This window comes from Pempheris klunzingeri, chromosome 23 (genome assembly GCF_042242105.1).
Source record: "Pempheris klunzingeri isolate RE-2024b chromosome 23, fPemKlu1.hap1, whole genome shotgun sequence".
Classification (NCBI taxonomy): Eukaryota; Metazoa; Chordata; class Actinopteri; order Acropomatiformes; family Pempheridae; genus Pempheris; species Pempheris klunzingeri.
Genome location: NC_092034.1, coordinates 12,959,987 through 12,974,736, shown reverse-complemented (window position 1 = coordinate 12,974,736; position 14,750 = coordinate 12,959,987). Strand labels below are relative to the sequence as shown.

Below are 14,750 nucleotides of genomic sequence, written 5' to 3'. Positions count from 1 at the left end.
GATGAAGATAGATTCAATGGAGGGAAGCAGCTCAATTGGTTGAAAAGGAGTGAAAATAGAGGCAGGCTAGGTGGAAGAGTTAATAAAAAAATGTCAAGTTAGTGGATGACCTGAAGGAAAAGGGGGATGGAATTAAATAGACAGGTAGGATATTATCCAGACCTTTAAACACCATGTACAGATGACAAATCTGGGTAATTAAATGTAAACGGTTGTGTTTATTTTTTTATTTTGCTATTTTATGATGGCAGAGTAATGCTGACTCATACTGATAATATGAAATCCATTCATGGAGGTAAGACGTGACTTCAGATATCTTGCTGTTTATTTTACAAATGATTTTATAAATTATACAGATGTGTCGCCATAAATTATATCACTTACAACAAACACAGTGATACCATGAAGGTGTTATTGACTGTACCACAAATTGATATTCAAAATCATATATTTATCAGCGTAAATCTTCCCACATGTCATGTGGAATGATAAGGCACATTATTTCTAATATATGTGCAGGTTGGATTAGGTACTGTAGAGAGCAGCATAATTGATTGATTTTTTTTAATCCTCCCAAAAGCTGCATGTTATACTCAGGACATCTGGCAGCTCTGAAGTTTGTTGATACTTAGAAAGGGTTATTGATAGTGATGCTGATGATTTCATGTGTAAAGGATTATGTTTGTTCTTACTGTTTGTAATTTTTTATCTGTATATTATCATTTTTGTCGATGGGTCTGTGTTGTATTGGACTGATGCTGGGAGGTAAACAGGAAGATGGCATGAAATGTTTAAGTATGGGGAGATGAGAATCTTAGATGGATACAAAAGGAGGACAGGGAAAGATGAGGGGAGAATTAACAAAAGAGGGGTGAGCGTGTAAGGAGCAGGAGAAAGAAAAGAAGAGAAATAAGGTAAGGAGGACAGAGGGCGAAGGATGGCAAGGAGCCATAGCAGGAGGACGTATGAGGAAAGAAGAGCGATGAGAGAAAAGAAAGGGTGGGGAAAGGGGGACTGACTGAAGATGAAAAGGAGTGCTGAGGTCAGCAGAAAAATTGTTTTAAAAGCTAAGGGCATGCAAAGAAGAAGGGGAGAGCTGAAGGAGGATCAGTAAACATTTGATTATAAATCTGGAAGCCATAAATGTAAATCTCAAGACAAATGAAGGCTCTGTACTCACATGGTGCTCTGTTACAGACTGGTACATTACATTTTTTCGAAGCTATTCAACACAGTCATATCCCGCAAACTCACACTATAAAATTGTCACAGTTGTCAATTGTTTTAAAAATGTAAAAACGTATTAAAGGCCATAAAATAAGACCAAAGATTCAGAAGAGAATGACTGTTACACACAGCTGGCTATTGTAGAAGTGCATTGTGGAGGTGGAGAGTCGACTGGAACAAGACTAATTTCCACTGCAGCAATGCTGACGGATGGACTAAAGGAACCTTATTTTACCCTATAAATTTTTTATTCCTAGATCTTCCGAACTATTAGCTGCTTCCCCTTTGTTCCCTCACTCTGCCTCTCTACCTTTCTTTCTTTCCCCTCACTCAACCTCTCCTAAGCTCTCTGCTGGGATCCAACTTTTCAGAATAGCTCTGACTTTGTTCTAAGTCAGCTTGTTCTTAAAATTACAGAAAAGGGCATTGGCACTGTCAGTATGGACTCGCACCCACAAAGAGCACTGTGATCAAACCTTGGAAAGAACTAATAACCAAACTGCATGTACGCCAGAACTGCATGCCCTATTGGACGCATCATGTCTGGGAGTAATGACAGAATCAGGCCTAAGACTCTGTAATATTGTTTTGTGACATAGACCCTGGATTGCATTTGCCTTTGCTTTGATTTAACCTAATCTTTCCCTTGTATTTGGGGTTGTGTAACTTGGTTTGGCTGATTTAGCTCTAGGTTTAGTCTCGATGAATTTAAAAAATAAGAAATTTAATTAAATATACTGTAATACAAGCAGCCAAACTGGAAACTTCATTGCTTAAAACTGCTCGAAACGCAGAATGTACGAAGGCAAGCAGCAGCCTGATGTACCATTGGTATAGCAGCAAAGGGTTGTGTCATTTGATGAAGATATTTTACATGTATTATGACTTCATTCTGTGGGGAGAAAAGGAGTCATATGAAATAAGGTAGTTTCAGACACAGTCTCCGAACTGTCAAGCATAACTTGTATTCTTTGATCCTGGAAATACAATACACAGTGCTTTTACAGTTACAGATCATTCAGTGTATGTTTGGTGCTATGTAAGGCTGAATAAATTATGCCTTTGTGGATGTATGTCATTCTAGGACACTTGTTTCAAACCTTTTTGGCTTGTGAAACCTTAAAAAGAAGAAATGTCTGCTTTGGACCCCTTGTTACTGGTTACACGTTAGTGACTTTTGAGCAATTTTACCCAATTTTTTGTCAAATTCTGCAGTTATTTGTAAGATGGGAGGAGAACACTCAAGTAAGTGGTTTTTTTTCTACTTTCCTTTTGTGTGTCATGTTTCTTAAATGCTCAGATTCATGCTGTGACCCTCACTATGGGAACACTGTCCTAGGAAACATAGTGGTTTGGCATTACTGTAGATAACATCGTGTATGCATTTTTCTTGTGCAGGTACACGTGCTGTGGTCTGTTTAAGCTCCACAAGCCGCTCTTCAGCTTCCACATGTGTGCCAACTCAACATGGATGAGTCCAGCTGCTCCCTCCGAGGAGGGCTCATGAGAAAACACAGAACACACAAACATCTTGTTTTTATCTGATTTGATTTGAGATAATCCAACAGGACAAACCTTTTATTTTCAAAGGCTTGGAACACTCTTGATGCCCCGAGAGGCATTCCACTGTGAGTTCAAATGGAGAACTGTGTAGAAGTTATGCTTCTCCTCAAAGACTGCCTCTTCATTTATGAAGCTGGAAGATCGCTTATCCATAACTACATTTTTTGCCAATTTCTCAATATCCCTTGTAAGACTTAAACTGTATTATTGGTGTTTGTTTGGTCTCTTCATTGGTAAACTGATGGATGGAATGTTGGAATCACTTTGTGCTTTATAAATGGTTGATCTACTTCCTTTGAATAATGCCCCTGAGATGGGAACCTTTACTTTACTTTGGGGATTTTTATTGTTTTACTGCTGCAGCAAGAATATCCTTTCCACTACTAGCAATAAAGTTCAAGTGAAGTCAGGTGTGAGGGCAGGCGTATGGGTGTTTAAAACAGACAGCTTGTGTGTGCTGGTGTCTTCTTCATTAATTCTTTTCCTGCTGTGTACTGAAAAGTTTCAAGGTTTTGCTCATGACGCTGACGATAGAGAGCAGCTCTAGGCTTCCTGTATTTGATTAAGAAAGCAATCCCCTGCTATGTGCATGTACTATTACACCCCGTTGATGATGAATCCATGTCTTCCCCTCTTCTTTTTGTGACAGCTGAGGATCTATTCATGACTGCCTGACTGAAGAGAGATGGGAGCAAGAGAGCGTGTAGGTTTGTTGATATCTGTCACTCACTTCCATTGCTTTATTCCTTCAGTGGGAATTAGATTTGACAAAGACGAGCTCAATATTAATGTGATCACAGGAGGATTTTGCTGCTGCCAAGATTTCTTCTTCCTTTAGCTTAGTGAAGAGTCTAGTGTTTATCTAGCTATGTTAATGATGTAGGGCCATGATTCATGACTCATATCAACTCACCAAGTTTGACAAAAGTTTCACTGTTATATATTCTTAAAGAAAACAACATACAATAAGCCCTGCCTTGTTACCTATTTCTCTGTCTGTATCAAGTATTTTCTGCCCTTTCCACTTAGTGTTTCTCTGTAATTTCTTAACTGCCCTCTCTTGCTTTGCATCACATTATCCATCCATTTTTCCCTCCTGTGTCCCTATCCCTCACCTGTAATCCCTGAACTCCCTGCCTTTACTCCTCTTCTCTGCTTCTCTTCATTCTAGCTGAAGTGAATGGCTGCAACGACCTGCAGAAGATGTTGATGTTGCAAATTCCCTGCGTCACAACTGCACCTCCCTCTGGATCGCCTCCATTCTTGTTAACAACACCAGCTCTCGCTTTGTGGAGCCGCCCGCTCTTTACCGCTCTACAAGCTGTGAGTGTCAGCTGTTATCCCATCCATGCTTCCCTGTTGCTTCTTCTCTCTCTTTACTGTTCTCTATCCGTGCAAATGTCTCTCTTTCTCTCTCTGTTTCTGGCTGAGTGACTGACTGAGCCCTCCCTTCCGCCCACTCACACTCCACCATAAGCCCCTCTTTGATTGACTCTGACGGCTAAAATGGCCACCAGAGACTGAGACAATGCCACAATTGTGCTTTAATTCTCAGTTGTTGTGTTTAAGGTGAGAACTTCATATTTTATAAATGTGTCATGCGTCGGTAGTCTAATTCTGTTAGATTGTAGCTCACTTGAAATAAAATCTCATCACAGGGCTGGTTGCAATTAGGTGTCATGTGAATTACACCGTGCTGGTTCATCCATTCTCACTTTTTCTGCCCTCCTCTACCTGCAGGACTCCTCTGATCTATGCTCTGTCTCGTGGGGGGACCCTCTCTGGGTCAGGGGCAGGCTCCTATAGCCAAGAGCTTGATAGAGGAGCGCTTCAAGAACGATGCAACACCAGTTGATCTGTCTTTCCTCTTGCTTTCTGTCACAGATTCATTCTGTTGCTTAGCAGTGTTTTTTTCCCAGAAGTGTTTCTTTCAGGCACAAGTGTCATTTGTGCTTGACAAAGTGCACAAAATACTTGATGAATATTTGATTTATTTGGTTTATTCAGATGAATCTTTCACTGCCCATATCGACCCACTGTTTCCCTGCTCTCTCATGCTCATCAGCATGATTTGCAGCTATTTATTATACTAGTGGAGGCCTGGCTGTCAGTCTTTATGGTTTGTTGCTTTTCAGACACGCCTCTCTGTAACTAGGGAAATGTCACTGTTATACATCAAGCAATTTGTTTGTTTGGAAAAGTCGATTTTTATTGTCTTTCCCCTGATTCATTTTCACTCCTCCATGTCCTCTCTCTTCAATGCCTTAGATGCATAACGGCCTCGGTACAAGTGGCACACAACCAACTGCCAACTTCAAGGCTACTGCCATATGAGAATCAAATCATCCCTTATTGTGGTTTCTAACAGAAAAATGATTCTAAATTAATGATTTTATGCTGATTATACTTAATGAAACATGCTTCTGCTAAAGGTTAGCATACCAAAGCTGGGTTTAGCCGTCCCACTAAAACCACTGACTACACATACTTATTCCTTTTTCTTTCTCACTTTTTCTTTCATGTCTGCAAGGCAAGAGCTGGTTCCTCACTGTTTAGTGTGATGTTAGATGCAACAAGTCATGGCATGTGCAATAGCCCTGCTTAGATCGCTACACTCTGCAATATACTGTACATTATGCACTTGGTTGATTCATTAGTTATCTCATTAAGCTTGGATACAGTCAAAGCCAGCACCTGCTTTAGATAAAGCACCTGACGTTACCCAAAAACATGCACGTAAATAGACAGGCGTAGTAGCCCACATATCTTATCAAAGCAACGCGCATATCGTACCTCTCTCTTGCTCCTCATGTTTCCTGTCTGTATTTTTCATCTGTTATTCATCTGGTGTGTGTATATTAGATATAATTTCAGCATGAGAGCTGTCCCCACTACAACCAGTCGCCACTTTCTCTCCTGGATGCCTGAGTTGGACAAGTGAGTGGTTCGCCTAAAGGTGCAAAACCTCACTCAAACTTCAGCTCTTCACCAGTGGACATCAATTGTCCACAAACCCTTATAATTAGATGTGTTTTTATTGTCCTAAGGGCCAAATTAAAACCCTATATGAGCATGTGAAAATACAAATTGAAACATGTATATTTGTAGAAGACAGAAAAGTAATCCCAAACAAAGCTTGATAGTGTTAACACCCTCAGGGTATGAAATCCAAAGAGATTGAAGACGACCTCCTACTGTTTCCTTGTATCATAGCATCTTGCCGGAACGGAAAAAGTTTCTACAGCTGAGCTGGAACATTGTGTCTGGCTTCAACAATTCTGACATTGAGGTCAGGGCCCAGTCTGATACTGAAGGAAGCAGTTAAACAGTGACAGTTATTGGCATATCTGCCATCAGATGGACTACCAACAGTGCAGTGAAGATGGTGGTGGTGACAACTACTGAATGATTGCGTGGTGATGACTGTGATGTAGTTGTTGTTATGGTGGTGATGAGTGAGTGGAATTTATTCATGGCTGATACGTTCTTTGACAGTAATCTGCTCTAAAACACAATTACAGACTTAACTCAATCAGGAATGCCATTTTATACTCTGTCAGAGTGAGGGGCAGTTAGCCCAGTGAATAATAATAGGCTAGTTCAAATGTATGAGACTGAATCCTACTCATGGCCTTTATTAGCATGTCTTCCGCTTCAGACTATTTTTACTGTTCCTGTCTACTTTCTGCAGCAGAGAATCGTACTTGCTCTTGGTCTGTATCTGAGACCCCCCCCCCCTTTCTGAGTGAGAGTCTGCTGAGTCTGTGCCTGGATGAATAAGAGGAGAGTCCCAAGGAACCTTCATTGCTGGGGTCAACAATGGAGGTCATGTCACAGATGAGTGGGACAGACATCTTCTAACCACATACATCAGTGGTTACTGCTGTGATGCTGCCATAAACCAGCACCTCTGGTCAAGTGAGACACTGTAACACACACACGCACACATACAGACGACCATACTCTCAGACACATTTCTTCCACAGCATATATTTATGTGATTCTACAATCAGTAACTCATCAAGTTATCAAATAAGGGCACACATGAAGTAATTATGAACTGCATCCTCAGACTCAAACTGTGTTACAGCATAAAGGTACTATGTTTAAAATGTACTCTGCCTTAGTTTAAATAAATGAAAGTATTTTTGTCCAAATGCATGCAGTCCACTGAGGTAAAAAAAAAATGTTTTTCTGGAGGAGGAGGTGCACTGCGGCTGCACTCATCTGACAAAGGCCACCTCAACTCCCTGCTGACACTCCTCATGGTCACAGAGTGCCAGCACCACCAAGTGGACAACCAGATTATTGTAGCCAGGGAAATACAGACACAGTGGCACCCTGATGAACACTGACAGGAACACTTAGTCCTTGCTTTTTCTCATTTAATCACATACACAAAAGCACACAGGCACCCATGTCCCCTCACTTCATTACTAACCAACCACTCTCAAAAGACTTAAGGCCGGGGCATGCTGGTGGTAGAGCAGATAAAGTGCAATTTCTTATTTACAGAAAAACCAACTGAATGCAGGTCCTCTGGATTTTTCTGTCACTTGATCCAGCTGCCATGACACGATTAAGGTGTGAAGCCATATGAATAACTCAGCTCCTAAAACACTGAAAGCACCTCATAATGCACACCATAAAATTGAGATGGAACCATGGCAACTAGTTACTCATTTGACTTGCCTATTTTTATTTTCTTTTTTTAAAATGTTTTCATTCTGCTGTGTTATGTATTTTTATCACAACAACATAGATAATAAAATGTGAACATTCTCAGTGAAAGGATATTTAAATCCAAAAATATATTAGTGTCATCCACAAATTTCTCATGTATCACAGTTTGTTTTTTTGGTAGCTTCTATCCATTGGCCATTTGCCTCCACAAGGAGTTGCCACTGACTTTTTTCACCTGGAGAGTCTTACACATGCACAAATATTGTGTGTCTGTATGACTACATTTGCATGTGCTGTGTTGTGCTCGGAATTACTATCTCTTCGCTTAGTGCGTTAAAGCCAATAACAACAACTCCAGTAGGTCCAGATCAGGGTGGAAGCTAAAATTCCACCCTAGGTGAGGGTCAAGATGACAGATTGCCTGCTTAAACTGTGTGTCTCTGTGTGTGTTAGCTCAAAACTGGTGGAGCTGGAGACCATTATCAAATGTCTAGTGGGGATGCCATCCGGTTTGGAGGAGATCTGCCACCGCATCTATAGTATGATGCCTGTGTATCAATACTGTGCCAAACCCTCACTACACACACATAAAGCATGGGCACATTCCTCTATCTCCAAGCCAAGTTCTTTCAAGGCTACCACTACTTTTGTTTTGTAATTAACTCATTTCCAAACCACCAAGGTGTAATTCTCAACTTCCCACATATGATACTGATGCACTCTTTTACTTGCTGCCTCCTTTTGTTCTCATCTCATAAAGAGGGTACACAGAAATATAAGACCATTACTAAATATCAAGAGTAGCTGTTTGGAGAATGAGTAGTATTGAGTAAAACAAGACAAAAAAAACAGCTGTGCCAATAACAGCAGAAGTGACCTCTAAGGACTCGACACTGTTAGATTACACTGAAATTGTGGGTAAACAGATAAGAAACCAGACAAACTTTGTACAAGCCCAGTTATATAAGTTCTCTCTGAACTGAGGCCGCACTTAGAGTTGTTTTTCCTGAATTTGCATAGTTGAAAATCAGACCACCTGTTCATGGCTTTGTGTAAGGCAAGAGTCATTGGTATAACTTATTACAACCAATGAGAGTGAGCAGGCATACCTATTGAAGTGTATAGAACCTGATTGGTGAGATTGTTGAGGTGACTTCTTTTCTCATTACCTGGCTGCTGTCCAAGCTGTTGGGGGTGGTGAGTTCACTTGGAAGTGTAAGAATAAACTCTGAAAGAAGTCCTCGGTTTAATTCATCACAGACATTAAAGTATAAAGAAACATTTTTTTCAGCATACTGCCCACATGGTCACTGACAGCATATTTCTGTTGTGTGCAACCATTTAACATTCGGTTATATAATATGGTATTCTTGAATATGCAGGACACTTTGTGTATTGATCTTTACGATTGGATTCTGATCACCACTAATCTCTTCTCTACTCCCTCGAGCCAGTCAAACAGCTGCAGGCCTGCCTCTGAACTGACTCACTGGTCTGTTATTAAAGGTGTATTTATCCATCACTCTGCCTGGCTGCACAGACACACACTTATTGTTCTCCTCTGTCCAACCGCAGACACACACACACATGCACACACAGTGATGGGGCTCTGGCAGCATTCCAGCTGTAATTCTGTCCGAACTCTCCACTCTGGCTTCATTATCAGTGGACCTCTCTTTACAGCGGGGAGAGAACACAGGGTGCTGTCAGCCTGGGTCAAGGGGCTAGAAAAGATTCTAGCTACAAGTGTGTGTGCATGTGTGTGTAGTGTATGAGTCTGTGGAATGTGTGTGTGTACGTGTGAGAGTAGGGGTCATTCAGGGCAGTTTGTGTTTATATTCAAGTGTGTGATTCTGTCCCTGTTATGGGCTGTGCATGAAAGCATGTATGCAGATGTATGCGCATGTTTGTGTGAGTCTGTCTGTGTGTGTGTGTGTGTGTGTGTGAGTTTGTGCGCATGCTTGTATTAGTGAGTAGCTGTTCATCAGGTGGAGCATACCTTGGCCCTCGGTGGCTGAACAAAGACAGCGTCTGTGGACTAATTGTAGTGTAATAAGCAAAGTAAACCTTCCAAGGCCTGCTCCACTTTCCTAAAAAGACCCTGAGCTCATTGTGCTGTAGCCAGCGGCTTATTACTGCTGGATGTACTGTGTGTGCATCTGTGTGTGTGTGTGTGTGTGTGTGTGTGTGTGTGTGTGTGCGTGTGTGTGTGTGTGTGTGTGTGTGTGTGTGCGTGTGCGTGTGCGTGCGTGCGTGCGTGCGTGCGTGCGTGCGTGTGTGTATCTAATTCCTTTTATAGGAGTATTGGACAGCTATTAGGGCTGCTACCTTCAGCTGAGCTTCTCTATTCCACTGACCACTTGTAAACTATACAACTCTGATTCTCTGGCTCTTGTTGAAAATTTCTTCCTATTTGTGGCTTTCATTTGTCCCCGCATCTTTTCTCATTTTACTAAGTGATGCTGTATATCTTTGACCTCATCTGGTCTAAGCAGCCCCTCATAGACTCTCTGTCCTTATTTATCCCTCCATCCCTTCATCCCTCTCCTCTCTGCCCCTCCTTGGCATAGCAGCCTGTCATTACTTCTGAGCTCACAGACTCATTGCTTTAATTTTGGTCTGCCTGCCTCTCAGTCTCTGGCCATTTTGTATCTGGTTTCTTTGCTAGGCAAGAGACAAGAGATTATGGTTGTCCAGGCTGTGCATCTGTCCAGTGTTGTTTCGGTATATACCTGCACACCAGTAGTCCACTGTCAGAACATCTTTTTTTTCACTGTATGGCAGGCATCATTGACTTGTCAGCAGGAACCGTTCTGTTACTGGTAATTTTACATTTCTGAGTCACAGAGTCTTCATTTGATGACAGTTAGATTCATCCTTGGTTTGACACACCCAGATACACAAGAAAACTTTCACAAAGTAACAGCAAACACACGTAAACAATGCAGTTAATCAAGGTGAGGTAAAGGATATTTTTATGCTAATACACATTTCCCCCAAGCTGTAAAAGAGGACAGAGGGAGGGAGCGGCTGAAGGAGAAATGAACCTATTCAAACAAATGAATTCTAATGAAGCTCCGCAGACAAGACGTTTGGAGTCGCTCAGCGTTGTGAGAGAGAGAGAGAGGGAGAGCGAGAGAGAAGGCCCGGACTTCCCCACTGGAAAGGACTCAGCCCAAACTCCTGAAAGGGAGGGAGAGAAAAACAAGAGAAGGACCCTGGAGAAAGTGAGCCGGGAGGAAGAATGGTCCAGTAATGAGAGAGGGGAACCAGAGAGAGGGGGGCCTGAGTTCAAGGTTGTATTCAGACGTAAGGATTGTCCCCCTGAAAGACCAAACACAGACTTCCTCAGGGTTTAAGAGCCTCTTTATCAGACCCAGGTCTGTGTGTGTGTGTGTGTGTGTGTGTGAGTGTACACTGGTGGTCTCTAGTTGGGTGGGAGATGGAGGGGGGCACTCATAGCAACATGCTGAATTCAAATTCAAATTGGCTTATTATCAGGCTGGTTGTAACAAAAATATCAGACTTGGGAGGTGTTTTTATGGATAAGAGTAATTGTGGTGTGAACACATTTGAGATGTATTATGTATAATTAGGAAGTAATTCATTTTCATGTCTAATGTGTATCGCAGTACAAGAGTACTGTGTATTTTGTGGCTTATATGCTTCAGAAAAGTGCCATAATGATATAAATTCTGGCTTTTTGTAGCACTTCATTAGAGATGCCGTCCAGCCTGTGAATGTCTCATTTTAGTTTCCCCTTACTTGGTCCATTGTTATATTGAATTGTTGATCCACTTTAAAAAAAGTTCTTAGCTTTTAGAGAAATGTATAAACATTTCAATGGAAAAATAGGGTCATCTTCTGATTGAACTAGTTATTATAGTGTCTCCTACTGAATGCTTTATCGCTGAAGTTAAACCAGTCTGCAGTTCACTGGTCGCCCCCCTTGACACCACCCTTGGGGACCTGCAGGAGCCAAGTGAATCTGTTTTGGAGCTATTTGATGGGTTTGCCTTGTGCTTTAATTTTTGAACCAACCTAGTTTTACTCAAGACGTTCTTGCTCCAGTTTTCAGTTTCTAGGGAAACAACAAGATTATCAGACATCTTCAAAGAACAACTTTTAATTCCTTAAGTGACTCTTGGCCTTCACTTACGACCTTCTTGAACCTAATGGGAAACATGAGGCCCAGTTGTTCTCCACTGAATTGGAGTTAATAATGGAATTTGGGTGTGTATTTGTTAGTGACTATAGAGGGGGCCGCTCATGTTTAAGACCAAAAATAAACCTGCATGAAGAGAGAGATAAAAAAAAAAAAAGGGAATGAATCATTCAGGGTCAGGTGTACCAGAATCTGTGGTTCAACAGAATAACAAGTGCACAATTTTCAAGGACTGTTGGCCTTGATTGGATCCTCCATGAGAAATGTTTATTTATAATAATATTTTGAGGTCATTGTGGAGGCTTTTAGGGGGCTGCGTCATCTGTGGCTGAGAACGGAGATGGACTGCTTGGCAGATTTTTCCACTATTGCACAGAGCCAGTACGCACCTCACAGCACTTTTTGGATTACACATAAAAGGTAAGATAAAGTCATAGTTTATCAGAAGCAGAGCAGAGATGTGATGCAACCATACATACAAAAGTACTGTGTGTTCTTACTTAATTTATTTAGGTTTCCATAAGATCAATGAGTATATGCTTAAAATGTGATAAATATTGGATATTTAACTTCAATATAGGCGTCCAAGATGTAACTGAATTAGTTACATTAATATTAATTAGTTATAGCTATAGTTATATGCTCTCTGCAGAGCATCTACAGACACAGAGTCCACCGGAGGGCTGCCTCCATCATCAAGGACCCCACCCACCCCCAACACAAACTGTTCACTCTCCTCCCCTCAGGCCGGAGGTACAGGAGTCTGAAATGCAGGACGTCCAGACTCAGGAACTCCTTCTTTCTCTCCGCCATCAGGCTCCTTAACAGCCGATAGGAGTCACAACTACCTCTAATCTGCACATTCATCTGCACACTGACTGTACTTTATTTTAAGTTGCACATTTTGTAAATATATTTATATCTCAAGCAATAGCAGTTTATTTAGCAATAGTAGTTTATATTTATATGTTTTTATATTTTATTCTATCCTCTTCTTTTTTCACTCTTTGGCATTCAGTGCGGATGGCAAAGTAAGATTTTCATTGTACAGGGAAACCCGTTTCTGCACTGTACACATGACAATAAACGCTTTGAATCTTGAATCTTTGAATCAGTTGTTCAATAAGAGTTGAATCTCCTCTGAAATAAAAAAGTGATGGTAAAGTTGAGGTAGTTAAAGTTTTTCTTCCCACTTCTCTCCCCTTGTGTTCCTGCAGCACTTTGTTCATTCTGCCACTGGGTGGCGACCCAGGAGAGCTGGTGTCTAGTAAACTTTAGATGGACGGCTGCGGAAGGTGTCTGAGCAGAGTCCTGTAGGGCGATGGTAACCCAAAACTCAACACATTCAATCCGACATTCAGGCTTATGAATAGATGATGCATGCTCTGAGTAATACTAGGCTACTACATCTTCTGAAAATATTTTAAATGGTCAGGTGGTGAACTTCCTGATGAAATATGTAGTCATGTAAGCACATTCTCTTTCTTTTGTTTTTAAGATTCCTTTATTAGTCCCACGACGGGGACATTTACAACCTATAAAGTTTAACTAAATGTTTTTTTCATAATGAATAGATTTTGACTTTTAGGTTATTTTGTAAAAGTGATTTGATTTGATTTGTCCTGCTCAATTAAAGGACGGAGTAGGCTATAAAAAGGACACGTTTTACTGAAGGAGGATTTTAGATACAGTTTTAATAAACCAGACAACAATCGCTTTGTTCATATGGCTTGTTTTTATTTCGATGAACATTAAAAGGTCATCCGTTCCAAACTACAAAAACGTTATGCTATATTTTTGTGTGTGAAGGGATGTAAAAGTAAAACACGCTGACTGCTGAGGATTATTTTGTCACTGTGTTTGACGGGCAGGCGAGTCACTCACGTCACTACCGCTCTCGAGCTCGTGTGATGTTCCGAGTTACCCCGCTCCGGGGTTTCCCAGGCAACCGAACGTTTCCATGGAAACATACACACTCAGCCACACGGAAGGGATGGTAACATGCTGAATGCTATATGACTTTTTATTTAATAGTTTATCCGTGTACAGTTGTTGCAGCGGACCGTAAAAAGTTAGAATACATTTGAACTTTTGCCGTTGTTGAGTGTTTCAGGTCGTTAGGACTTGACGTCTGTGGTTGTTAAATGAGAGGTAACTAGCTAACCTAGCGTTAGTGGCGAAAAGTTTGCTATCTGGCTAACCCAAGATGTTTTAAGCTAACTAGTTGGGAACACCAGAGAGAGACTTTATACTCGTAGGTAGCTAATGCTAACGTTACCCAATCTAGATACAATGCCTGCTTTATTACTTTAGATAATTTATTAATGAATGGTACACGCCTGGAAAACTACAAATACACAAAAAAAGAAAACATTGACAAATGATGCAACGTATCACTGCGATTAAAAATGAAGTGATTTAACTAATCTAAGTAACTAAGGTTAGTTAAGTCTCAAACTGCAAACAGGACGTTAAAAGTGTAATTTGGTGTCTCAATCTTTCGCTGTATATCAGTGTATCTCGTGTGTGTGTGTGTGTGTGTTTGTGTGTATCTCAGTGTGTGCTTAGATGCCTCAATAACCACAGAGAGGAGAAATCTTTGAGGCTGAAGAATGGAAGAAATTGAAGATGGATACTCCAAGACTATTCGTCTGGTAAAGCTGGATCATTGATTGTAGTTAGTCATTTTTATTTCTTCTATCATTACCATTTCAATATCCATATACATGACCATGTTTCTGTCTTTCCCTCCCTCCTGTTCTCCTTGGACCCGTTCTTTCATCTCTCTTTCAGTTGTTTATCCGTTGTGTGGCTCTTTCGGGTGAAACTGAAGAGTTGTGGACAGAGGAGAATGAGAGGGCTTTGGATCAATTTATTGTGGACACCTCTATCACAACTCTGGTGGTCTACGTGGACACCTACAACAAGCTGCGGGTGGAGTACTCTATGCCTGTACAGGTACAGCACATGTTCCTCTCCTCTTTCAATCCTAAAATCCTAATTTAAATTACATGTACTTGCATGATCCTGTCAGAGAGTGATGTTTGAGTGCCTTTGTTCACACTCCTTAAAAGCATCCATCTGTTCTGAAAAGCTGGTGTGCCTCTCCTCC

General features: G+C 41.1%; 1 protein-coding gene across 1 annotated transcript in view; it reads left to right on the top strand.

Annotated features, from left to right (window-relative positions):
• The window catches only part of dnah2 (dynein, axonemal, heavy chain 2), a 103,060-nt gene that overhangs the window by 23,203 nt on the left and 65,107 nt on the right, over nucleotides 1–14,750 (top strand). Inside the window, exon 6 of the mRNA XM_070855236.1 lies at nucleotides 14,424–14,596. Within this exon, the coding sequence (XP_070711337.1) occupies nucleotides 14,424–14,596 (173 nt within the window). The remainder of the gene's footprint in view (nucleotides 1–14,423; nucleotides 14,597–14,750) is intronic.